The sequence below is a fragment of the Felis catus genome, chromosome D3, assembly GCF_018350175.1.
Source record: "Felis catus isolate Fca126 chromosome D3, F.catus_Fca126_mat1.0, whole genome shotgun sequence".
NCBI lineage: Eukaryota > Metazoa > Chordata > Mammalia > Carnivora > Felidae > Felis > Felis catus.
In genome coordinates, this window is record NC_058379.1 from 77,179,392 (window position 1) to 77,203,998 (window position 24,607).

At 42.0% G+C, this 24,607-nt stretch overlaps 1 protein-coding gene and 1 pseudogene across 2 annotated transcripts in view; one reads left to right on the top strand and one right to left on the bottom strand.

Annotated features, from left to right (window-relative positions):
* MALT1 (MALT1 paracaspase) overlaps positions 1 to 24,607 on the top strand; it is a 64,130-nt gene that overhangs the window by 18,004 nt on the left and 21,519 nt on the right. Inside the window, exons 3-10 of one of the 2 annotated variants that reach the window (XM_003995258.6) lie at positions 2,981 to 3,102; positions 10,229 to 10,388; positions 12,689 to 12,867; positions 13,297 to 13,393; positions 13,914 to 13,943; positions 16,920 to 16,946; positions 18,793 to 18,825; positions 23,989 to 24,192. In XM_003995258.6, the coding sequence (XP_003995307.3) occupies positions 2,981 to 3,102; positions 10,229 to 10,388; positions 12,689 to 12,867; positions 13,297 to 13,393; positions 13,914 to 13,943; positions 16,920 to 16,946; positions 18,793 to 18,825; positions 23,989 to 24,192 (852 nt within the window). The remainder of the gene's footprint in view (positions 1 to 2,980; positions 3,103 to 10,228; positions 10,389 to 12,688; positions 12,868 to 13,296; positions 13,394 to 13,913; positions 13,944 to 16,919; positions 16,947 to 18,792; positions 18,826 to 23,988; positions 24,193 to 24,607) is intronic. The other variant, XM_011288150.4, reaches the window with a different exon arrangement.
* Positions 5,259 to 5,791, bottom strand: LOC101101258 (annotated as a pseudogene).

Below are 24,607 nucleotides of genomic sequence, written 5' to 3' on the forward strand. Positions count from 1 at the left end.
TCACCATATGCCAGGCACTATTCCAGATGTTGGGTAAACTGGTGACGAAGACAAACGAGATCCTTATTGTCCTGAAGCTTCTGTTTCAGTAGGTGAGACAACGAAGCAGGGATTTCAGTTGGTTCGTGCAGTGAAGCCCACAAAGTGGGGTGAATATAATAGAGAAGGTGGGGGTGGGGGATAGCTAGTTTAGAGACATTTCCCAGCGAAGCCAGAGACCCAGCAGGTGATGAGAAAGAAAGCGCAGGCCGTGAAGCAACAGGGGGCTGGAGGGGAAATCCAGCAGAGGACTAGTAAGTGGAAAAGTAGAAAATAGCTGGCTTCTGAAAAGAGGGGCTGGTGTGGCTGGAACAAGGAGAGTAGGAGGGGACGAGGTTAGAGGCATCAGTTTATGTAGGACCTTGAGACCATGATGAGGAGTTTGAATTTTATTCTAAGTACAGTATGAAGTCAGTTAAGGGTTTTAATCAGAGGAATGATATGGATTGATGTATGTTTTAAAAAGACATTTTGGGGGCGCCTGGGTGGCTTAGTTGCCTAAGCGTTGCCTAATCTCTTGATTTTGGCTCAGGTCATGACCTCATCGTTTGTGGGTTCAAACCCTGCACCGGGCTCTGCGCTGATGGCACAGAACCTGCTTGGGATTCTGTGTCTCCCTCTCTCTGCTCCTCCCCTGCTCGTGCTCGCTCGCTCTCTCTCAAAATAAATAAAAATTAATAATAAAAAAAAAAAAAGACATTTGAGCTGCTGGTTGGAAGCAAGAAAACCAGTCTACAGGCTCTAATAGGATTCCATCAGCATCTGATGGTGGCTTGGGTTACGATCATGGCGTTGAAGATGAGGAGACGTGGAAAAGTGCGACCGACAGGACTTGCAGAGAAATTACTTGCGAAGAATGAGGGGTTCGGGAGGACTGCTCTAAGTTTTCGCCCTGAGGAACCGGATGGCAGGGTCGGCTGGGATGGAAGACGGCAGGGCCTCACGCAGGAGTAGACCTTGTTCAAAGAGGATTTGGGACTCGTCAAGTTGGAGATGGCTAGAAGACCCACATTTTAAAGCCCGTTTGGCCACAAGCCCTGTGTTTTTCCGATTTATATTTGTTCCCTTCTTTTGTTGTTACAACTTTTTTTTCTTTCTTATCACACATAAACCTTGAAAATCAGAATCTTTGTATCTTGAAGTTGTGACATAAGCCTTTCCTGGCCAAACACTCGCATTGGGAGTGTTAAATGCAGTGCTGTGAATTGGCCGGCCAAAGAGAGTGCATTCATCCCATTTTCTGTCTTCAACATGTATTTTCCAACCAACACAGAAGACAGATTTCAGAAGAACTCTGTTCCTTCTTCCATACGGTGCTAACATAAAGAATTAACGAATGGGAAAGTTCTCCCTTGGCAAAGGTTTCAAATTCTTTTTTGAGAGGATGTGCTGTCTTTACTAAAGATTTTCCAGGGTTTCTCCAGACCCTCAAATGTAATAATTGTGCGATAAATATTTATTTTGGATTTTGGTTTTATTTGGTATCTTTCTGGAATGCTTTTCACTTACCCATTTCACCTTATTTACTATTTTTGTTCTGGAAAGTTTAGTATCTTTGATGTATTAAGACTGCTTTTATTTGGACTCACTCCTCTTCAGTTGTAATCTTGTTTTGTTCCTTTGGATTGGTGGGTTACAGAGGAAAAACCTACTGTTACCAGATCATATGCAGGGTAGATGAGGAAAGAAAATAAAACTAGGTACAGAGAATTACATATTACAAGTTTTTTTTTTTAATTTAAATCCAAATTAGTTAACATATTTACACGTTTTAATGACCTTTCCTTCTTCCTTCCTAAAAGCCAGCTAACCCACTTTTCCGTATTACAACCTTGGCAAATGTAAAATTTCCTAACTTTGGTTTCTTTTGTATCGGTTATGTGTTGCTGCATAACAAATTACCCCCAAGTCCCAAGCTTAATACAAGCACCATTTATTACTTCACACAGTTTCTGAGAATAGGAACCTGGAAATGGCTTGGCTGGGTGGCCTTGGCTCCAGCTTCGGCCTCTGCTGAGGTGGGAGTCCAGCTGTTAGGCAGGGCTGCAGCCGTCTGGTTTGACTGGGGTTGGATAGTTCTCAGTAGTTCACTTACAGGGCCTTCGGCAGGAGTCTCAGCTGTCTTTCCTTATCACTCGGGCCTCCCACCGGGCTGCCTGAGCATCCCCATGTCAGGGCAGCTGGCTTTCCCAGAAAGAGTAACTGAGAGGGAGGCGGGATGGAGGGCATAACATGATTGACTTCGGATCGTCTTTAAAGCTTTCCAAGTGTCGATGCTGAAAGTCCTTTCTCAGATAAGAAATGCTCGTATCCCATATTTCAGATTTATATCCTGCTGTTCTGTTTCCGTGCCTTTGTGTGTGCAGAATAGTTTCATTTTAATGCCAAGTCATAACATTAAATTCAGATGTCTTTTGGAGACGTTCTCAATGGCCAACACTCGTCTTATTGTAACAGTGCCCCTAACTCAGTTGACGTGCCAGCCGTATGAGCGTTTCTGACCACGTGTTTGACAAGCCAGCACTGAGAACTGCATCATGAGTGCTGTCTAGCAGACATCTGTTTAGAAGGTGCATCCTGATTCCAGAGGTGTTAGAATGCAGAAAAAAGTTTTCTAAGAATTGAAGAAACAGGGCAAACAGTTTTCTCCTCCAGTCATGGGAAGTACAGTAGATCAAAGTCTTCTGGGGATGAGTTTCTTTCCTCTTGGTTTTACAAAGCCTGGAGCTCACAGATGCCTAGTCTGATGGGGAAGGACACACGAACGGGCAGTTTGCAACTGGAATGAATGTGCAAGTTATTTCCACGATACTTTTTTCTTTTAATTTGGTTGCAGAAACATAAACAAGGAAAACCTCTCTACCGTAACTTAACTTTTTTTTTCTTTCCGTCTTCCTTTTCTTTCTTCCTTCCTTCCTTTCTTTTTTTTTTTTTTTTTAAGGAATAAAGATCACCGTAAACCCAGAATCAAAGGCAGTCTTGGCTGGACAGTTTGTGAAACTGTGTTGCCGGGCAACTGGACATCCCTTTGTACAATATCAGTGGTTCAAAATGAATAAAGAGGTAACTTTTTATTTTTTATTTTTTTATTTTTTCAATATATGAAATTTATTGTCAAATTGGTTTCCGTACAACACCCAGTGCTCATCCCAAAAGGTGCCATCCTCAATACCCATCACCCACCCTCCCCTCCCTCCCACCCCCCCATCAGCCCTCAGTTTGTTCTCAGTTTTTAAGAGTCTCTTATGCTTTGGCTCTCTCCCACTCTAACCTCTTTTTTTTTTTTTTTTTCCTTCCCCTCCTCCATGGGTTTCTGTTAAGTTTCTCAGGATCCACATAAGAGTGAAAACATATGGTATCTGTCTTTCTCTGTATGGCTTATTTCACTTAGCATCACACTCTCCAGTTCCATCCATGTTGCTACAAAGGGCCATATTTCGTTCTTTCTCATTGCCACGTAATACTCCATTGTGTATATAAACCACAATTTCTTTATCCATTCATCAGTTGATGGACATTTAGGCTCTTTCCATAATTTGGCTATTGTTGAGAGTGCTGCTATAAACATTGGGGTACAAGTGCGCCTATGCATCAGTACTCCTGTATCCCTTGGGTGAATTCCTAGCAGTGCTATTCCTGGGTCATAGGGTAGGTCTATTTTTATTTTTCTGAGGAACCTCCACACTGCTTTCCAGAGTGGCTGCACCAATTTGCATTCCCACCAACAGTGCAAGAGGGTTCCCGTTTCTCCACATCCTCGCCAGCATCTATAGTCTCCTGATTTGTTCATTTTCACCACTCTGACTGGCATGAGGTGATATCTGAGTGTGGTTTTGATTTGTATTTCCCTGATGAGGAGCGACGTTGAGCATCTTTTCATGTGCCTGTTGGCCGTCCGGATGTCTTCTTTAGAGAAGTGTCTATTCATGTTTTCTGCCCATTTCTTCACTGGGTTATTTGTTTTTTGGGTGTGGAGTTTGGTGAGCTCTTTATAGATTTTGGATACTAGCCCTTTGTCCGATATGTCATTTGCAAATATCTTTTCCCGTTCCATTGGTTGCCTTTTAGTTTTGTTGGTTGTTTCCTTTGCTGTGCAGAAGCTTTTTATCTTCATAAGGTCCCAGTAATTCATTTTTGCTTTTAATTCCCTTGCCCTTGGGGATGTGTCGAGTAAGAGACTGCTACGGCTGGGGTCAGAGAGGTCTTTTCCTGCTTTCTCCTCTAGGGTTTTGATGGTTTCCTGTCTCACATTCAGGTCCTTTATCCATTTTGAGTTTATTTTTGTGAATGGTATGAGAAAGTGGTCTAGTTTCAACCTTCTGCATGTTGCTGTCCAGTTCTCCCAGCACCATTTGTTAAAGAGACTGTCTTTTTTCCATTGGATGTTCTTTCCTGCTTTGTCAAAGATGAGTTGGCCATACGTTTGTGGGTCTAGTTCTGGGGTTTCTATTCTATTCCATTGGTCTATGTGTCTGTTTTTGTGCCAATACCATGCTGTCTTGATGATTACAGCTTTGTAGTAGAGGCTAAAGTCTGGGATTGTGATGCCTCCTGCTTTGGTCTTCTTCTTCAAAATTACTTTGGCTATTCGGGGCCTTTTGTGGTTCCATATGAATTTTAGAATTGCTTGTTCTAGTTTCGAGAAGAATGCTGGTGCAATTTTGATTGGGATTGCATTGAATGTGTAGATAGCTTTGGGTAGTATTGACATTTTGACAATATTTATTCTTCCAATCCATGAGCAGGGAATGTCTTTCCATTTCTTTATATCTTCTTCAATTTCAAGAGGTAACTTTTTAAATGTACTTTACTTTCTCAGTCATAAGAGAGAATGATAATAAATTAATTAGCATCATTATCCTCAGCGTATGTTTTAGAATTTTGATCTGATAGACATGGCTGTGTTACTACTGAAGTAGTGAAAAATCATCATTTTGCTAAGACAGTCCCTTGTCATGTTAAAAAAAGGTAAGCAATAATAACATCAATTCTTTTGTCACTAAAAATTGTGGAAATTAGGAATCACTCAGAGCAACAACGTTAACAGAGGGTAAATATTGCCAGTACATTCTAACATATCCATACAGAACTCCTTACAACAAATTATATTCCAACCAAAGTCTTGCTTTTTTTCTTTTTCTTTCTTTTTTTTTTTTTTTTTGGAAAATAACTGTATTTTCCAAATACAGTTTCCAATATTGAGGGTGTGGACAGATGTCTCAGAACTTCTGGAATCGCTTCTTGCTGCCAGCAGCCTTCGCGACTTTGAGCACATTGAAGCACGGTCTTGCTCGAGGGCCGGCGCTGGCCCACTGTGACCGTGTTGCCCATCTGGATCCCTGAAGCAGGGGGACAGGTGCACGGGCGTGTTCTTGTGGTGTTTCTCGAAGCGCTCGTCCTTTCCCCTGCAGTGGAGGAGGTCTCGGTAGATGACAGCGGTCTTCGGCGTCTTCGTCCCGGTCACCACACCAGGCAGAATCCACCCTCAGATGGAGACATCAGCACTCAAGGGGCATTTCTTGTCAATACAGGGGCCCTCGGTGGCCTCCTTGGGCATCTTGAAACCCAGACCAATGTTTTTATAGTTTCGTGGGAGCTTCTCCTTGCCAGTGTCTCCCATCAAGACCCCCTTCTTCTCTTGAAAGATGGTTGGCTGCCTCGGGTGGGCACACTCAGCCTGAGGGTCCACCATCTTCCCAGCTGCCCGAAGAAAGGCAACCGAAATCTTTAATTAAGATCTTTCCAAGGTGACATGGAAGGTTAATGGAATGTTATTTTAAACATTCCATGTAACTGTTATATCAAAAGATTTAGGCTATTGTGGTAGATTCTGAAGTAAGATTCAGGCTGGTGGAGGGGAGCGTTTATTCCTCTTGTGGAAATATTGTATCCCTGCACCACCCAATAAGGATTAAAATCACATATTGGAATCCTTTTTTTCTTTTTTTTTTTTTTTAATTTTTTTTTTTCAACGTTTATTTATTTTTGGGACAGAGAGAGACAGAGCATGAACGGGGGAGGGGCAGAGAGAGAGGGAGACACAGAATCGGAAACAGGCTCCAAGCTCTGAGCCATCAGCCCAGAGCCTGACGCGGGGCTCGAACTCACGGACCGCGAGATCATGACCTGGCTGAAGTCGGACACTTAACTGACTGTGCCACCCAGGCGCCCCGTGGAATCCTTTTTTTCTTAAAAGTTCTTTGAGCTCTCTGCCACTGGGCTTTTCCCACCAGTCTGTCCGGCCCATGTTGTGTCTCACTTTAGTGGGCCTCCTCTCTTTCCACCTCACCTCACTCCCTTTCCTCCTAGATTGTACCTTGAAACTCCATATTCTTTTCACCCTGCTAGTCAAATAACTAAGCTTTCTTCCGAATTCAGTGCAAAGTCTACATCTGCAAACCTGAAACTAAGTTAAAGAGCCATTCTGAGATTATCATCTTTCCTTTAATGGGATCATTCTGTGCCTTAGAAGAAATCTGTGGTTTTGTACAATTTTTAATTTCCATCCCTTACGCACAAGTAAGGTAGAGCAGCCAAACTGTAGTGAGAGATTGCGTGTAGCCTCTGGTGTTAGGCCTCTGTTGGAACCCTGACTAGCGTTATTAGTCATGTGAATTCCTGTCATCCGGGGTTATGAGGATTTAATGGACAGGATGTTTCATACACTAGGCTTTCAAGAAATGGTAACTAAAGTTATTTTTAACAGGGCACCTGGTTGGCTCAGTCAGTTGAGCATCCAGCTTCAACCCTGGTCACGATCTCGCTGTTTCTCGGTTTGAGCCCCAAGTCAGGCTCTGTGCTGACAGTTCAGAGCCTGGAGCCTGCTTCAGATTCTATGTCTCCCTCTCTCTCTGCCCCTCCCCTGCTCATGCTCTGTTTCTCTCTCTCTCTGAAAAATAAATATTTTTTTAAAATTTTTAATAAAAAATAAAAATAAAGTGATTTTTAACATTTTCTCAATTGCAAAGTTGCTTTTATTTTAATAAATGCCTTCTGAAAGAGAAACAACATAAAACTTACAACATTAAGAATATCATTTGTAGGGGCGCCTGGGTAGCTCAGTCGGTTAAGCGTCTGACTTCGGCTCAGGTCATGATCTCACGATTCGTGAGTTCGAACCCCTCATTGGGCTCTCTGCTGTCGGCGCAAAGCCTGCTTGAGATCCTCTCCCTCTCTCTCTCTCTCTGTCCCTTCCCTGTTCTCTCTAAAATAAATAAACATTAAAAAAAATATATATATATATCATTTGTAAAATATGCCCTGGTTTGAGAAAGGTAAAAATGTAGGGGGTGGGGAGTACTTCTTAGATTTGAAGAGTTATAATAGACTCTAAAGCCCTCACAAGTCGAGTTGTATTGAACCATTCTTTTTTAAATATCTTTTTTTAAAAAAACGTTTATTCATTTTTGAGAGACAGAGACAGACAGCATGAGCGGGAGAGGGGCACAGAGAAAAAGGGAGACACAGACTCTGAAGCAGGCTCCAGGCTCCGAGCTGTCAGCACAGAGCCAGACAGACGCGGAGCCCGAACCCAGGAACCGTGAACCGTGAGGTCATGGCCTGAGCCGAAGTCGGCCGCTTAACCAACGGAGCCTCCCAGGCACCCCTTGTTGAACCATTCTTATGTTCATGAGGCTATTTTAAGAGCTATTCCTTTTTATTTTTAATCTTTTGAGCTTTTTTATTCTGAGAGAGAAAGAGAGCGTGCTCACACAAGCAGGGAGAGCGGGAGAGAGAGAATCCCAAGCAGGCTCCATCCACACTGTCAGCACAGAGACCGATGCAGGGCTTGAACCCACAAACAGCGAGATCATGACCTGAGCCAAAATTAAGAGACACTTAACTGACCCAGCCACCCAGGAGCCCCTTAAGAGCTGTTCATTTAACAGATGCCTGATGAGCACCTGTTTCGTGCCAGGCCAGGATCTCAGGCCATGAGGATGAAGCACTGACACGCACGGTCCTGCCCCCACCTCCTCCAGTGGGGAGAGACAGTGAACAAATAAGAGAGTTCTTTGAGCTCAGAACCGTGAGGGAAATAAACAGGCTGATATAAAGTGAGATGCACTGAAGTCTTAAGCAGGAGAAATAACATGATGGGATTTACGTTTTTAAAACACAAGGCCCCTGCTTGGAGAGGAGCAAGAGAGGAGCAAGAGGCCCAGTTAGCCGGCGCCCGAGCTGGCCTGGGCATGGTGGCAGCGTGGCTAGAGTGAGGCCGTGCAGCGGGAGCAAAGCGCCCAGGCCAGGTTACTTTACAGGCAGAGTTTAACCAGCCCCGATGGAAGAAAAAGGAAGGGAGATCAAGGATCACCCCTGGATTGGTGACTGAAGCATCTGGGGACGTGTTCTATACTGAGGTATTGAAGGTTGGGAGAGAACTAGACTTAGGGAGAAAAAGCAAGGAAGTGGTTTTAGATGTGTTAAGTTCGAAATGCCTGTTAGACATCTGCGTGAATCAGCTGGGCAGTTTGGATATCTGGAGACGCATTGGAAGTTTATGTTACGGAAGAGGACCCAGTAAAGGGACTAAGAAGAAATCTGCAAGAGGGAAGGGAGGACATCCAGCAGAGAGGGATACGAAGCCTCAAGGGGAAAGTATCGTCGGAAGAAAGGGGCAGTTCGCATTCTCGGTGCTGCTGAGAGGAGGGGATGTGGGTCAAGGGAGGTTTGTTTGGGGTGTTTTTATTTATTTAAGATACAAAGTACTAGAGTAGGTTTTTGAGAGTGATGCGATAAAAGAAACATGCTAAAGCAGGGAGAAAATCGCCAGGAGCAAGGGAAGAGGCTGGGATTGGCAGAAGAGGAAGAGGTTTTCCTGTACCCTCTTAGGTTCAGCCCCTGGGTGCCTGTGAATTAACTGATGAAGTACAGATTAACAAGAGAAAAAGGTTTTTTTCCTATGGGAACTTACAAAGGAAGTAGCTCTGTGAACAAGCCAGCAGCTTACATACTTACTTAACAGGGAAAAGGGAGGAGGGAGAAAGACGTGTATGGGAAGAATGAGTGGGTTTCTCTAGGAAATGCGAAGAGGTTTCTAGAAGAAGAAACAGATAAGAAAGTTTGTGATAATATTTCTTCATGCGGATGCAAGTGGTCTTTCATCATCACGGCCATAAAACTCTTCCTGGAGAGGGGATTTATGGTAGGTTTACTCTTAGTCTCCCTCCCGGATGAAGTCACCCTGAAGGAGGAATTTCTGGTAGCCTCATTTCCCGGAAGTTTTTGCTTTTAGTCAGATAGGGGAGTCGCTGGGAAAGCCGCTTTCTGCAGTCTGTTCACCCCGGACGTCTTCAGCTTGAGCCAGTCTGCCTACCAAGCCTCGCCATGGTGCCAAGTGCAGCCCGCCATCCCAGCTGTCAAATCTTCAGCAAAATGCCCTGGGCCTGGTGCACGTTCTGAGGGGGTGAGAGTTGAATTCAGTTGGTTGGGGTTTGGAGAGAGAGAGAGAGATGAACTTACTAAACTACGCTTGCAAGGAATCTAACGGAATGAGGTACACGACTCAGCTCCTTGGCAACGTGCCGGAGGTGGGTGGCCCTTACAGATTAATGAGTAAAGGGGAAAGAAACCTTAATGTGGTGACCAAAGCCCTGAGGGGAGAGCTTGGGAGACCCTTGGACGGCCATCCTTCTCAACACCGACATGCTTTCCATAGCCCTTCTCCGCCCAGACCCTGAAAGAAGTGTAGTAGTTAAGGAGTTTGTCCTCTTACGGAATTTTGCAGATGAAAAATTAGGGTCTCAAGGTAAAAAAAAAAAAAAACAAACAAAAAACTTGCTTATGTGTATTCGCAGCTAATTTGGCCATAACTGAAATTAATAGCCAGGCCTAACTTTCTGTGTTACTTATACATTTGCCATTGTAGATTTCTTTGAATACTGATGATTTGAACAGTTTTAAATGACAAAATAGACGATTTTCTGTTTGGGGAAAACTATGGGAGAGAGCTTAACTCTCTGGTTAATGCATTTGTAAAAGAGTGTGGATTTCTAAGACTTTAATCTTAAATTACTCAAAATGTTGCTTGGTTGTTTTTTTCTTTTTTAAGTAAAAAATATTTCAGGACTTGAGAAAAGATACGCTTTTCAAAGCTCCGAGGAAATCAACACATTTTTTACACAGCACACTTTATAAGGCGTGTTTTGATGGGTCATTCATTTACATTCTCTTACTGATTCTTTCACAGATTCCAAACGGAAATGCATCAGAACTAATTTTTAACACCGTGCACGTAAAAGATGCAGGCTTTTACGTCTGTCGAGTTAATAACAATTTCACCTTTGAATTCAGCCAGTGGTCACAGCTGGATGTTTGTGATGTCACAGAAGTAACAGGAAACCTCCAGGGTAAGTGATAAATTAAATTGAATACTGGAATGGGAATCGCCTTACTTTATTTCAGATGTTTAATTTCATAGCATCAAAAATAGTACCGGAAGCTCACATGTGTACTTATCACCAATAGAAGATCACCAGTTGCTAAGATTTTTATCTCCTGTGCTTTGATTCCTTCTCGGTGAAGGTTGATATGTATACGCATATATATACGTATATGTAGATGCCTTAAGATGACCTGGAACCTCAGACTGGCCCTGGTGCTGACCTCTGGGAACTTCTTCTCTTTCTTTCTCCACTGTATATTTTTCTCCCAAACACTCGTATTACTCTGAACATACTGTGTTGTGGAATAAAACCTCTAGAGTCGATGTTGACATGAAAGGGCGCGTATCGTTCACTGCAGTAAAGTGTTTCAATCAGACTGTTTTTCTAGTCCTTGTCATCTATCTACTTAGTCCAGTAACTGGTATTGATTTAAAAACTCAGTCTGTTCTAAAGAGTCACAGTCAGATGTTATTTTTCTTATTCACACTCACAGTCAAGAACCATATTCTTTGTCATTTTGCCAGACAAAAAGAAGAGGTGGGAAACAGACCTTGTTACCAGTCTGTCTTCCATTCTTCTGTCTCAATCAAATGTAGCTTTTCCTATACCTGAATAAACAATCTCTAAAAATAGTCATGATGAAAAAAACTATTTTTATCTTTCTTGAATATTTCTGTGCATGTAATGAACTTTAATATGTTTATAAGTGAAATCCTCTGCATGCAGAGGACATTTGAGTCTAGCATGAAGCATGTATGTATGATTTACATGGTGGGATTTTACATTCTTACGTAAGCATGAGACAAAGGCAGTGTGATGGAAAGCCAGACGCTGGCCATGCTGTCTGTTACACTGTGTGTGTTGTGTAGAACAAAAAGCATTGAACAGAGTAAAAGGTGATGTGTGTATATGAGAAAGTTAATTGTATGATATCATCCCAGTACATTCTTTTGTACATTTTAGTCCTGTTTACTTTCTCCTTGTTGATAAGAGGATGTGAACTGTAGAGTTTCCAGCCAGTTCCCCATATTAGAGAAGAACTAAAAAGAGAGTATAAAAGAAAATAAGAGAAAGAACACTGGTGAATTAAGGTGTCAAAAAAATAAAATAGCCTCGCTGGCCTTATTTGTGAAGCCTAATTGCTTTTAGCATATAGAGGTATTTTTTCCCGTTTTCTTTGTATCAAATTTGTATTAAACCTAAATATCTTTCTCATGGTGCTGTTTGTGACCGAGCCAGTAGACTCCCACGGTGTGCTTTTTTGGGTTCTGCCCCTCCCCCTGATTTTGTCAGAGTCTTCACCTTTTTTGAATTAAACTGTTTTAGAAAAATGAAAAAAAATAAAGTTAAGTGCATGAAATCCTATTCGTTCAGCAAAGACTGATCACCTGCCGTGTGTGAGACACCAACTTTCAGGACAGAGACTTGGGGCTGTGTTAACACTGGTAAGACCTCCTTCCTTGAGGACCTTAGAGCAACACGAGCGTTCAATAAATAACGCTCTCTAGTGTCTACCTCAGGAAGAAATGCTAGTGATAGTCCATTCATATTTATTCCATGCTGATAACAAAACCCCTCCTTTTAATAAGCTAAACAGTAGAATGTAGCACTTTCTGTTTGAAATATGAATATCACTCAAGGTGTTAATAAGTCATTTGCCCCCACCAAAAAGATCCTGTGGCCAAACACATGTGAAAACCGCTTGAACGATTTTCCCTTCTTGAATACACGAAGCATACTAATGATTAAAGCTCTGAGAAGTCCTGCAATAAAAATCTGTTTAACTGTATTTAACCTAGAATTTTCCAAACTTACTTGTCTACAGCATCCTGTTTTTTCTAGTTTTTTAAAAAGTTTGTATTCATTTTTGAGAGGGAGACCCAGAGAGAGCAGGGGAGGGGCAGAGAGAGAGGAAGAGAGAGAGAATCCCAAGCAGGCTTCGCAGTGTCAGTACAGAGCCCGATGCGGGACTCAAACTCACAAACTGTGAGGTCATGCATGACCTGAACCCGAAACCAAGAGTTGGGCACTTAACCCGCTGAGCCACCCCGGCGCCCCTCTACAGCATCCTTTTATCCACAGAACATCTCTTAGTATTTCTAGAAGTGCCACAGTTTTATGAAACAGAGTTTGGGGAGAGGCTAGTAAGGGTTACAAAAAAATTAACTTGAAAACACTTTTTTTTTTTTTCAGTTAAAGGGAAAAAAGTATTGTTAACCTAGAGATTTTATTTATGTTCGGTGATATTTTTCTTTTAATTTCAGGGAGTTTGGATGGCATCTCTGAATCCAAGTTGCAAATCTGCGTTGAACCAAGGTCCCAAAAGCTGATGCCTGGCAGCACATTGCTTTTACAGTGTGTGGCTGTTGGAAGCCCTATTCCTCACTACCAGTGGTTCAAAAATGAGTCACCATTAATACATGAGACAAAAAAGCTATACATGGTAGGAAGTTGGTTATTTGCGTATTTTGTATGTTGATATAGAAAATAAATAGTATAATTAAAAATTAAGACAGACATTAAAATTCATATCCTTTGGGGAGTTTTCACGTTTTCCTTGTTTTCTTTTCAAGTCCCTTGTTGTTCAATATTAACTGATTCTTATATTTTTAAAAGTACTGGAACATAACACTAGCCCACATCTAAGGGCTTATACTAAAATGTCAGATAGTATTGCACCTAACTCACCATTATTAGAGTCACTAATATTTGCCTGCTAATATTTAACCTAATAAATGGAAATGATGTAAGAATATCTAAAGTCCTCTGAGATCTTAGAGGTTTTTTCCTGACTTCAAAATAACTTTTTCTCCAAGCCAATTTAGATTAAAATTGAGAAGGAAATGTGTGTGTGCTCTGATATTGATAATAGGTGCCTTATGTGGATCTGGAACACCAAGGGACCTACTGGTGTCACGTATATAACGATCGAGACAGTCAAGATAGCAAGAAGGTAGAAATCATCATAGGTAAGCAGTCTTACTCAGTGTTCTCACGAATGGAGTTGAATACAAATTATTTAAAATGAAACATGTAAGCCCCGGAAATTCTACTTTTTACCTCATTCTGTTTAATGGTGTGTTAAGTCTCAGGAGTTATGTTGTTTATATAGAAATGCGAGAGAATACTTACTTCACAATCATAAACGTTTGTGGGGAAAAAGTATTCTTTAAAAACTTTAGTTATCAAAATCTTGGTTTAAGTGGGCAAAGAGTTTCAATAGCACGTCTTTTTAAAACGGAGCGCTACAGACCTAGAAAGGAAAGAATGATTACCAACCAACAATCCACATTATGAAGTTCGTAATTTGGGAGTTGTTCTGTTCAGGCTTACTGCATTTATAGTGAGGTCGTCCACAGTAGGAGATGTCGATGCACATGTTGGTTTGCCAACATATTTGTATGATATTTATTTCTCTGTTTACCTGATGGCTGCCCTTCCTGAGAGCATGAATTACACTGTATTCACATTTGTTTTCTCTGGAACAAGGAAGAACAGATGCAGTGGAGTGCACTGAAGGTAGCGTAATCCTTTGGTTTGAACCCGAATACCCTGCATGCTGGTTCCTCTGGGGAGCGGTGGAGTGCTCTGTCTAGCCTGCTGAGTGCAGCGATGGAAAAAATACTAGCTATAAGAAAGAGATTTCACTGAACGATACTGTATCTCAGTGTTAAGGTTCGTAAATTGCCAGCGACACTGTCAAATGGACACCCGTAACTAATTTCCACGTGACTAATTTCCAGTTGACCTTCTATCGCATACCGTAGCGTTACTGCACATCTTCTGAATAGGAAATACTTGCAGTTAATTCTTAATGTTAAGTTTTACCTATAGAGTCTGTTAAAGAGACGGATGGCTGTACTATCATGGATAGCCATTTGGATGATCGCAGCCATCCTTTTAGCCACGGTTGCGTGCTGCTCTGATGAGAACGTGCTCTCCGCGAAGAGTTTCAGGACAGGCAGTTTCTTGTGGAGCACATGTTTTGTCCGGTATCTGATATTTGTTTCAATGTAAACAATTTTACCAATGAAGATCCATTTTTGAAGCTACAAGTCTATAGATGAATCCACTGTGTCATCTTTGTCATAGTGTATAAAGAGAACCGGACAAGAATTCAGCATAAGCTTTTAAGTTGTTTTAATTCTGTGAAGCATTGCGTATAAGTTCTAATGAGTAAATTGTAATACTTAAGTTTCCTCCTTCCCTTAGTATATCACATTGTTTCACGAAATTCGATTTGTAGATAGCAAAGTATTTTTTCAATTCCTGCTTTACACTTTTACTTAACCTTGGGCTCCACGCGGGTAAAGTAAAAAAAAAAAAAAAAAATGATGTTAAATCTTTTGGTTCCTGGATTTTCCTTGTCTTTCATTTCTCTGTGGTGTCACATTGAAGTGCTGTAGTTACTGGTCTTGTCCCAAAGCATACTTTTGACCAAGAACTCTCTAGCATAAAGGGATCCCAGTCCTGTTGTCCACAGGGGCCTTACATGAGAGAAGTTCTGTGAAGAAATCCTAACAAACTCGTCCTGCTCCTCTTACTCCTTTTTTGCCTGGTTGCATGATTTTCTCCACCCTCCTAACGTTGGATATCTCTAAGAACTAACATACACACTAGCACTGCTGTTTGGCTCTAGGGCAATGCATGGAAATCACCGTCCTGCTGGGGTGCTGCTATGGGGTGCCTGTATGATTCTCTGTGGTTTTCACAATGGCAAACATTATTAAATTCTGATTTTCACACAAATCCTCTCAGCACGCTTGGAGATGAAGATCCAACTATGCAACTACTTCAGGAATTTCCAATGGAAAAATTAGATCCAACTTTTCTTTCTCAAAGAGCATAAAAGTTGAGATGTTTTCTAATTGGCAGATTGACACATACCATTAACAGTGTCCCACTTCGTATCTTTTTTGGTTTTTTTAGCCTGCAGAATATGATGTTACTTACTTCATTTTATGAATTTTGTTAAAGATACTTAATCAGGACAAAAGTGGGGATTGAATAGGTGAAGCTTGGGATTTTTTTTTTTTTTCAACATTTATTTTTGAGAGACAGAGACAGAGCATGAGTCCGGGGCAGAGAGAGAGGGAGACGCAGAATCCAAAGCAGGCTCCAGGCTCCGAGCTGTCAGCACAGAGCCCGACCCGGGGCTCGGACTCACGAAACATGAGACCATGATCTGAGCCAAAGTCGGACACTTAATAATCGACTGAGCCACCCAGGCACCCCAAAGCTCAGGATTTTCTTTAGGGCAGTGAAACTATTCTGTATGCTCATCGTAACGGTGAATACTTGCATGCAAGTTTTTGAAACCATTTAGTAGGAGGCCAGAGGAGGGGGAATCCCTGGATGGAATGCAGAATGTAACCAAAGAATCTAAATGTATTACAAATGTAAAGTGAAGAGGGGATGGAAGAACAAGGTGCTAACCCAAGTAACTAGAAATGAATGACGTCTGTAAGAGAAGCAAGAGACATTGTAGAGATCTCTGTACAATTGATGTAGTGATTATTGATGATACTCTTTAGTTGATTTTACACCACAAAGAAGAATAAGTTCCTTCATGACATCTTATGAACAATGTAACATTTATAGTTTATTGTTCGTGTTAATTGGCATCTTCATAAGATTTACAAAGGAGAAGCAGATGGCTATAATGTCGTGGGTATTTGCTTAGATGATTTTATCTGTCCTTTAGGCAGAGAGTGCAGGTTAATAATTCTGAAACTACTGTACCTCCAAAACACATTACATTGGTCTAACCATGAGAAAAGCATCAACTAATTCAAACTGAGAGAGATGCTACAAAGCACCTCACCAGTAATCTTCACAACTGTCAAGGCCATCGAATCAAGGAAAGGCTCAGGAACTGCCACAACAAAGAACCCAGAGGGGCATCAGAAAATGTAATGTGGTGTCCTGAATGGGGTCCTGGAAAAAAAGAGAGAGAGAGAGAGAGAGAGAGAGAGAGAGAGAGAATATTAGTGGTTCGTTAGTTGTGACAGATACACCTTACTAAACACAAGACGTTAAAATAGGGAAACTGGTGTTTACAGGAACTCTCTTTACTCTCTTCACATTAGTTCTGTAAACCTCAAACTGTTGGACAAGTAAGAGTTTTTTAAAAAAGAAAAAATCATTTGAGATTGTTTCTTAGTTTCAGGAAGTTTACAGTTGAGGCCACAGACCTATCCCTTGACTCTTTTTTGTCCCAAAGGCCAGAATAGCTAAAACTCTGAACACATCATGAAGGAGTCTGTTGAGCTTTTTGCCATTCAGGGAGCACAGTCATGACTTTGAAGTCCTCGCTGACCCCAGCAGCCTTTCTCCGTGTTCACTGCTTGCGCGCCTCCTCTTGGGAGGTGTTTGGAAAGTTCTAAACTGAACATGCCTGAATAGCTTGAAACCTATCTCTTTGATTGGTCTGACTGTGCCACGTGGGCAGTGTGATTATTTAAAACTAATCTATTTTTTCTTACTTCATTTTAGATGAATTAAATAATCTCGGATGCCCTGGTGAGTAATATAAATGTAAAATGTTAACTTGAATGTAACAACTTAAAGGTACTGTAGATATTCTTTGGCCACAGTGGTACTAGTAAACTTTTTTCTTTACTAAAGTAATACAGTGGAGGATTGAAATTGGTACTTCTATGAAGTATAATTTATTGCAAGCGAAAGTATTGAAAATATTCTAGATTACAAGACCGTACAGGCAGAAGCATGCTGCAGCCACAGAAAATATCAATGTATATTTTTATCATTGTGTACATGACTCTGTGGCCTAAAAAGGCAGTTACAGGGGGAAGTGTGTGATCTTTAATTTGAAAGGCAAGAAACGGTCTTTGAAAGAATGACGGGGGTAACGTTTCTGAACTTGCCAGACTCCTGGGACCTGGTTCAGAGTTGCTCAATCTTAGAACACACCTGAGCTAGTCGGGTGGCTTGTCTTTCTCTGAAGCAAGAGAGGATCACTGGTGCTGTACAGAGATACAGCCGGTCGTTGACCATGAAGAGACTGACAGCAGAAGTTTCCGTCCCCCTGGCCACTTCTGACCAGATCAGATGTCCGAACAAGCGAAGCTGACGGGAACGCCTTAGCTGTGGTGACACACATAGTAATGCTGAGGACCACGTCAAGACGGGGGACGTCAGCATGGGCCTGAAATCCTGAAAGGCAGTGATGGAGCCTGTGAAAGTATCTGGAAATGAAACCTTACACAAACAGTTGAAGGAGGCAACTACATCATTGAATATTTACAGCGATCCCTCTTCTCGGCAGGTCATTTCTCATTATTTTAGCACCATAACTAGCCTGCTTAGTTTCGTGCCCATATTTGACTAGTCAGCGTCTGCCATTGTGAGCAGTGACGGGGCTGTGCCCCCGACGCAGATGCAAATTAGACAGACCGGGTCGCGTCCCTTACGGGGGTGCTGTCCTGCTGAGGAGTCTCGTGGGACTGTGCTTCAGACTCCAGACCCACACAGAATTAGGCCTTTTCCTAAATTGGCCTCTTATTTCTTGCCGTTCAGTGAACACTGTGAAAAGTTGCTTCGGGAAAACTTTTATGAGAAACCGCCGCTAAGCCTCGGAGATTTTCTTGGCCCCCCTCTTTCATTGTATCCTGATTCCTCAAGAATCAAAAGATGCCCCCCAAAGTGAGGTTTTGAAAAAGAGAACGTTTAAAAACTTGTAACAGGCTCCGGCGTTTTATATGTGCTGTTAAAAACGCAAACAGAGTTACCCTGTGTTGTGGTGGACACATCGCTGATTCCACTCCATCTTTCCCTGTGGCTTCTCCCGCGTGGTCCTGGGCGTGGGAGGTATTTGGGCTCTAGGTACACAGATGGCGGAAAGCACAGACTATGGCACGAGGCTGACTGGCTCTGTTCCTTTGAGCCAGCTGCTTCATCTCCCTGTGCTCGGATTCCTTATTTATGTGATGGTGGAAAGATACACCTCGGAGACGAGTTGAGGTTTATTTGAATCCATTACACTTAAAGCACGCAGAACAGGACCCGGCAGACGTTCAGAAACCGTTCGGCGCTTCTGCCGGTGCCTGGTGCCACCACCCGCCGTCTTCAGACTGGTTTCTACGCGGCCTGTTAAAGATCACTACCCCCAGCCGTGGTGCTGAATTTCCGAAAATAGTCCCCTGTCCCGAGTCTAACTCTGCCCATCCAGGTATGTTTATCAAGAGTCTGAAAATCTTAAAATTATTGGTTAGCCGTTAGGAACCACATTCTGTCCTTTGCTGCTGCCGATCCTGCTGCTCATTGGTTCCGTGTATCTTTAACCCTGCAGGTATTTGTATCACCGACAATAACATCCTATCTTTCTTGCATTTTTATCTTTTTGTAGACCATGAAGAGCAAACGGGCGATCAGCCTTTGGGTGAGTAGAGCTTTAAAATGCTTGGCCAAAACACAACTTTGCGGCGCTTTTATGGTGATCATGAAGGGATTCGAGACATTTTAATTTGGCAGCTGTTCCAAATACTTAAATGACGTCGAGACCAGATGTTTTATTTTGGATATTGCTAAAAGAAATTACAGCACACGGGGCTTAAAGAGATTATGAATTCAGTTTCTGGGGCCTAGCCAGCTTCTCTGGGGGGATTTCTTTGTTTTGGCAACACGCAGACAAACGAGTAGGTAAACAAGAAACTTGTACGCGTTACAGAGAAGTGATCAATACTAATACGATCGCTTGGTGGGGTTGGAGGTTGGAGAAGCAGCGGAGAGGTTGCGATGGCAGCTTTACGTTTTAAAGGAGAGAAAGACCTGCCAGGCGGAACAGAGTTTCGTAAGCACACAGTTGTAGACAGTGAGCCAGTGTGTTGTATTCTGGGGACAGCCAACAACACACAGTCCCCTAGAGCACAAAGAGAAAGCGGGGGAGAGGTCGGAAGACACCAGACCTTGAGGAGCCCCGTTTGTCTCGCGAGCCATTGGAAGGAGACTTGTTGGTAGAGGGCTGAGGGTTGTCTCTCTTGAAGGCCAGTCTTGTACGGGCATAGAAAGTAAACTGGAAGGCAGTGATGTTCTTGGGGTTTTTTTTTCTTTTCTTTTTTTCTTTTTTTTTTTTTCTTTTTTTGGTTAGGAGGAAAGTTAAGAGACCGTTGCAGTAGTCAGTAGTCTAGATAAGAAATTACGAGAATCTGAACTAAGATAGTAGCAGTGAGAACGCAGGAGACGAAGCAGACTCAAAAGATCTCGAGGCGATAGAATCAGTAAGCTGTTCTTATCACCTTGCTGTAGGGCATAAAAAGTAGACAGGCGTCACCATGCTTGCTCGGATTCCTGCTTGGACCGCTAGGTGGGCAGCGACACAACCCACTGAGTTAGAGGACACAGAATGAAAAGCAACATTCAGGGGATAGGTGACTATCCGTTTGAGACCTAACCCCTCTGAGGTATTTGCATCACATTAGGTGAAGACACAAGGCAGCCGGCGGCAGCCCCTTGTATGTATGGATCTGGAGCTGTAAGGGAAGGCCAGGATTAGAGACACAGGAGCATCATCAGCGTAGAGGTGGAAATTCAAACCGAGGGGTAGCCCGCAAGAGATTGCCAAAGGCCACAGAGAAAACGGCACAAACTGCGTAACCTTTGGAGGGAGCAGGGGGCCCATAGAGTATTTTTTAACCATTAGAATCATTTGTCACTAATCAGATACTATATAAAAATCTGGATTTCTAGGTTCTTTTGAAAAGCGGTAGCTTTTGACTATTCAGCTACGGCTGAATAGTGGCCGTCCCTTGGCAGAGTGCTTGTGCCCCCCGTTTTCCTGTTGTACAGCCTCGGGCCTGCTTCACTGTCTCCCCCTTTCTCTGTCCTCCTCCCCTCCTTCCCCATTTGGTCTTGCCATGTTGCTAAATTTCTTTTTTTTTTTTTTAATTTTTTTTTTTTAATGTTTATTTTTGAGACAGAGAGAGACAGAGCATGAACGGGAGAGGGGCAGAGAGAGAGGGAGACACAGAATCGGAAGCAGGCTCCAGGCTCTGAGCCATCAGCCCAGAGCCTGATGCGGGGCTCGAACTCACGAACCGTGAGATCGTGACCTGAGCTGAAGTTGGACGTTCAACCGACTGAGCCACCCAGGCGCCCCTAGCTAAATTTCTTTACATTGTGGCTGGGTCTCAAAAGCGGGGAGTCGTCAGGACTCCCTAAGGCTTAGACCCAGAACTGGCGATCGTCTCGCCAAATTATGTTGTTCAAAGAGAATCACAGGGCAGCCCAGATTCGGGGGTCGGAGCCTTGCTGAGGGCAAGGATGGGGTGGCTGCTCGGAGGTTCTCTTCTACCACATCTGTAAAGGTAGGCATGGACTAAGGAACTTGGACTTTATTTTGAGGGACATAGAGATGAAAAGATTCTGTCAGATTTGGGGCTACTCCATTTTTGGTAGCCAAAGGTTTGTGTTTTGTGTGTTGTTTGTTTTTTTTTTTTTTTTTTTTTAATAGCACTTAATCTATGTCAAGTTTTTTTTCCAGGGGCTCCTAAATATTATTTATTTTGGATGAGATGAGTAACACACTATTAGAATAATTAGATGTGGAACGAATGCTATAACATTGTGTCGCTTTTTAAAGAATATATTGAGTTAAGCTTTGGAAGATGCCTGGGATCACGTAGTTAAAATACCTTTCTGAAGTGGTTTTATTATTCTATTGTTTAATCAACTGGCATTTATGTTTCCTTTTTCCAATAAATGGTTTGTGTTCAAGAAATTGTGGGTGGCTCTTACAGTAAATGTTTTTCTTCAGAAGATTTCTTCCATTTATTTTTATCACTTGAAAACCATCATGAATTGCTTATGTAGTTGCTATTTTGAAATTGTCTTTGATTCCTCACTCTTCTCTCCCCAGCTTTGCATTTTACCGCTTCTTGCTCTGTCATATCTCTGAAGTCTGGCTTTTCCTTTTCCTTCCTACGGCCAATTCCCGGAACGGGTCTTTGTCATCTCTCTGTTGACCACTGCGGTCTGCTTCTCATCCCAAATACACCCCAGTTCACCTGTCATTCACGAGTAGATTGGGCAAGGTAAGATTTACTTACCCATCCTCTTCATTACCATTAAACTCGAGAAAATGCCCTGCGACATTTTAGGACTTGGCTATTAAAAACTTACCATTGGGGAAAATTGTTTAAAGAGCTGTGGTCAACTATTGATACATAGATTTTAAGCCACAGAGTTCTCAAGTTGTTGAACCCTGGCCCTCTGAAAACTGTAGCAGCTGTTCTTTCTAAGTAACAAAACCAATGAATAAGGAATTGACATTGGCAAACACGTGCTCAGTTTGACAACTGGTCTTTTTTCCCCCAGACTCTCGTGATTTTTTCTGTTACATCCCTTATACTTGTGTTTTGCCAATAAGACGTAGTCTAAAACACGTATTAGAATTAAATTGTCATAATATTCCATCAGAATCACCTCTGTGATTTACAAACACTTTACTACCTGAATAACTTTGGGAACCCATGATTTGGGCTGGAGCATGTAAGTCAGACATTCTCTTACTTCCCCTCACTGAGTCTGTCACTGTATCGATGGGTCTGAATTCTGATAGGGTTGCTGGGCTCCCGGAAAAAGCACTGAAAATTTTCTTTCTGTGGATTAGTCAGGTAACAGTCTTGCTCTAGAGTGGGTACTTGGGTGTAAGGGTACACACCTAGTTTATTTAAGAAGAAATCTAAAAAAAAAAAAAGATCCAAGAAAGGTTAAGTTTTCTACTGCCTCCTGTTGGAATCTATCCTGTCGTCTGCTTTTTCAATGATTTTTAGAACTAAAGGCAGTTCAATAGTAACTTTATGTCGAAGTCTTTGTATATGAAGTAGTCTTGATAATTGGCCTTTTTCTTTTGAATAAAAGAAGAGATTATCATTTGTATAGGAACTGAAGTGACTTTTTACTGAATTAGAAATGTTTAAGGGGCGTCTGGATGGCTCAGTCGGTTAAGCATCCGACTCTTGATTTTGGCTCAGGTCACAGTCTCGTGGTCCGTGAGATGGAGCACCGCGTCGGGCTCCATGCTGACCGTGCCGAGCCTGCTTGGGATTCTCTCTCTCTGCCCTTCCCCCGCTTTCTCTCTGTCTCAAAATAAATAAAAAAGCATTAAAATGTTTTTTTAATGTTTATAATTTCATTTTTTTTCTAAAATATGTGTATTCATGAGAGTAAGCAATTTGCAAGAAATCTCTAAGAATGTAAATACAGAATACAGATACCATGACCTAAAAGTATTGGGGCTTTTCACAAAGCAGGGTTTTCTTTCACTTTAAGAGAGTCCCATTCTTGGAGTTGGTGCTAGTTTTTCTCCAGACCTCAGTTAACATTAGATTGAAATGTTCTGTGGAAAGAAAAGAAATTTCACCAGAGTTTTGATCAATTTAATGATTTGAAACATCTGAAATTCTATTCCGTATGGCAGACATCACGTCAGCAATGTGATTATTTGTGCCTGTTTCAGTTTCATCGAAGTCGTATTCATAATTTATAAATAAACTACTTAGTAGCACTTAGTGACAGAGGTTGGTCACCTAAGTCCTGGCCTGTGTCGGGAGGTGGCTCAAGGTCCTACCCAGTGTGGCTCTTCAGCCAAGTGCTCTTGTTACACCTTCCTCACTGCCCCCTGGTATCTCCGTCACATTTCTGCCATGACCTGTGCTGCACATACGAGCCCTCCAGAAAAACATTGTAATAGGTTACTGCTGTCATGGCGCAGCCTCAACTCTTTAACCGCTAACCCCGCCCCCGACTAGCAAACGTATAGTTTTGAAGACCAGCCTTCTACAGCCATTTTTGGACAAGCAACACACGTGACAAAGCTAGGTGGTACTTTTTAAGGCATCGGTGTGGATCATTTTGCCCCTTGAAAATAGGAAAATTCTTTGTCTAAGAGTACACCTTTGAGCAGAGTCTCTGCACTGAGGTCAGAAAAGAAACTCTTAAGATACTCATACGAAAAGTTTTCACATATCCCTAAGGTCACCCAAATGACCTTTTTAAGAAACCAAAAGGAAACAATACATCAGCTGAGAAAATTCAGATACAGTTCTTGTTAAGTCCCTGCCTTTCTCTCCTCTTTGGTTTTCCCCTTGCTTGCTCTGATGAGAATTTGTCCTGTTCCTCTTTTTGGTGTTTATTTTTGCTTTTTTTTTTTAAGCCTTTTCCGCTGTCAGCAAAACAGAACCTAATTTGATGGGAACCCAGTTACTAACATTGCTTGTTTAAATTTGCTCTAAAAGCTAGTTGAATATTATACTCTTTATTTTTGTTGTAACTCAGTACAAGTATGTGGCTTCCTATGCAGTTCATCAATAGCCTTGGCCCGAGTGAGCACGAATGAGTCTACTCTCTGTTGTCTATCAGCCTGTGCTCCTCACTGGAGTTTTCCACATAAAGTAGTACCTCTAAAATGAAATTAAATTAGAACGAGATCTTAATTCGTAAAGCATACAATTTGTTATAATTCTACCATTTCCATAGGTCTTACTTTAATCTTAATCTTTATATCCTCCCTTTAAATCCCCCCTCTCTCTCTTTTTTTTAACAGCAAAGGACAAGGTTGCTCTTTTGATAGGAAATATGAATTACTGGGAACACCCCAAGCTCAAAGCTCCTTTGGTGGATGTGTACGAGTTGACCAACTTGTTAAGACAACTAGATTTCAAAGTTGTTTCGCTCTTGGATCTCACGGAGTATGAGATGCGAAATGCCGTGGATGAATTTTTACTCCTTTTAGACAAAGGAGTTTATGGTAAGATACTTACAGGCCTGTTTTTATAATTAGCCACTCTTCGTTGCACAAGTTAGGTTAAGCGGTAAAAATCAGAAAATGGTCCGATTTGATCATTGTCGAAGTGAACGTGTTGTTGAAGTGAAGGAAGAGTTTTGTTCTTGTAAAGACGATGGATTTGATCTTCGTTCTGTAGCTCCATGTGAATAACTAATTAACTCAGTGTCTTTAATGTCTCTTGTGAAAACATTTTTGTTCTTATTAGAATAGTTCTTTCCTGTCTTTGGTGATTTTGGTTTTTATTGATAAGAGCTGAAGTACAGTAAAGCTTAATGACCAAATGGGAAATTGTATACTCATATATGTACAGTATTGCTGTGTGTGTGTGTGTGTGTGTGTGTGTGTGTGTGTGTGTGTAGTACGAAAGGTAACCGAA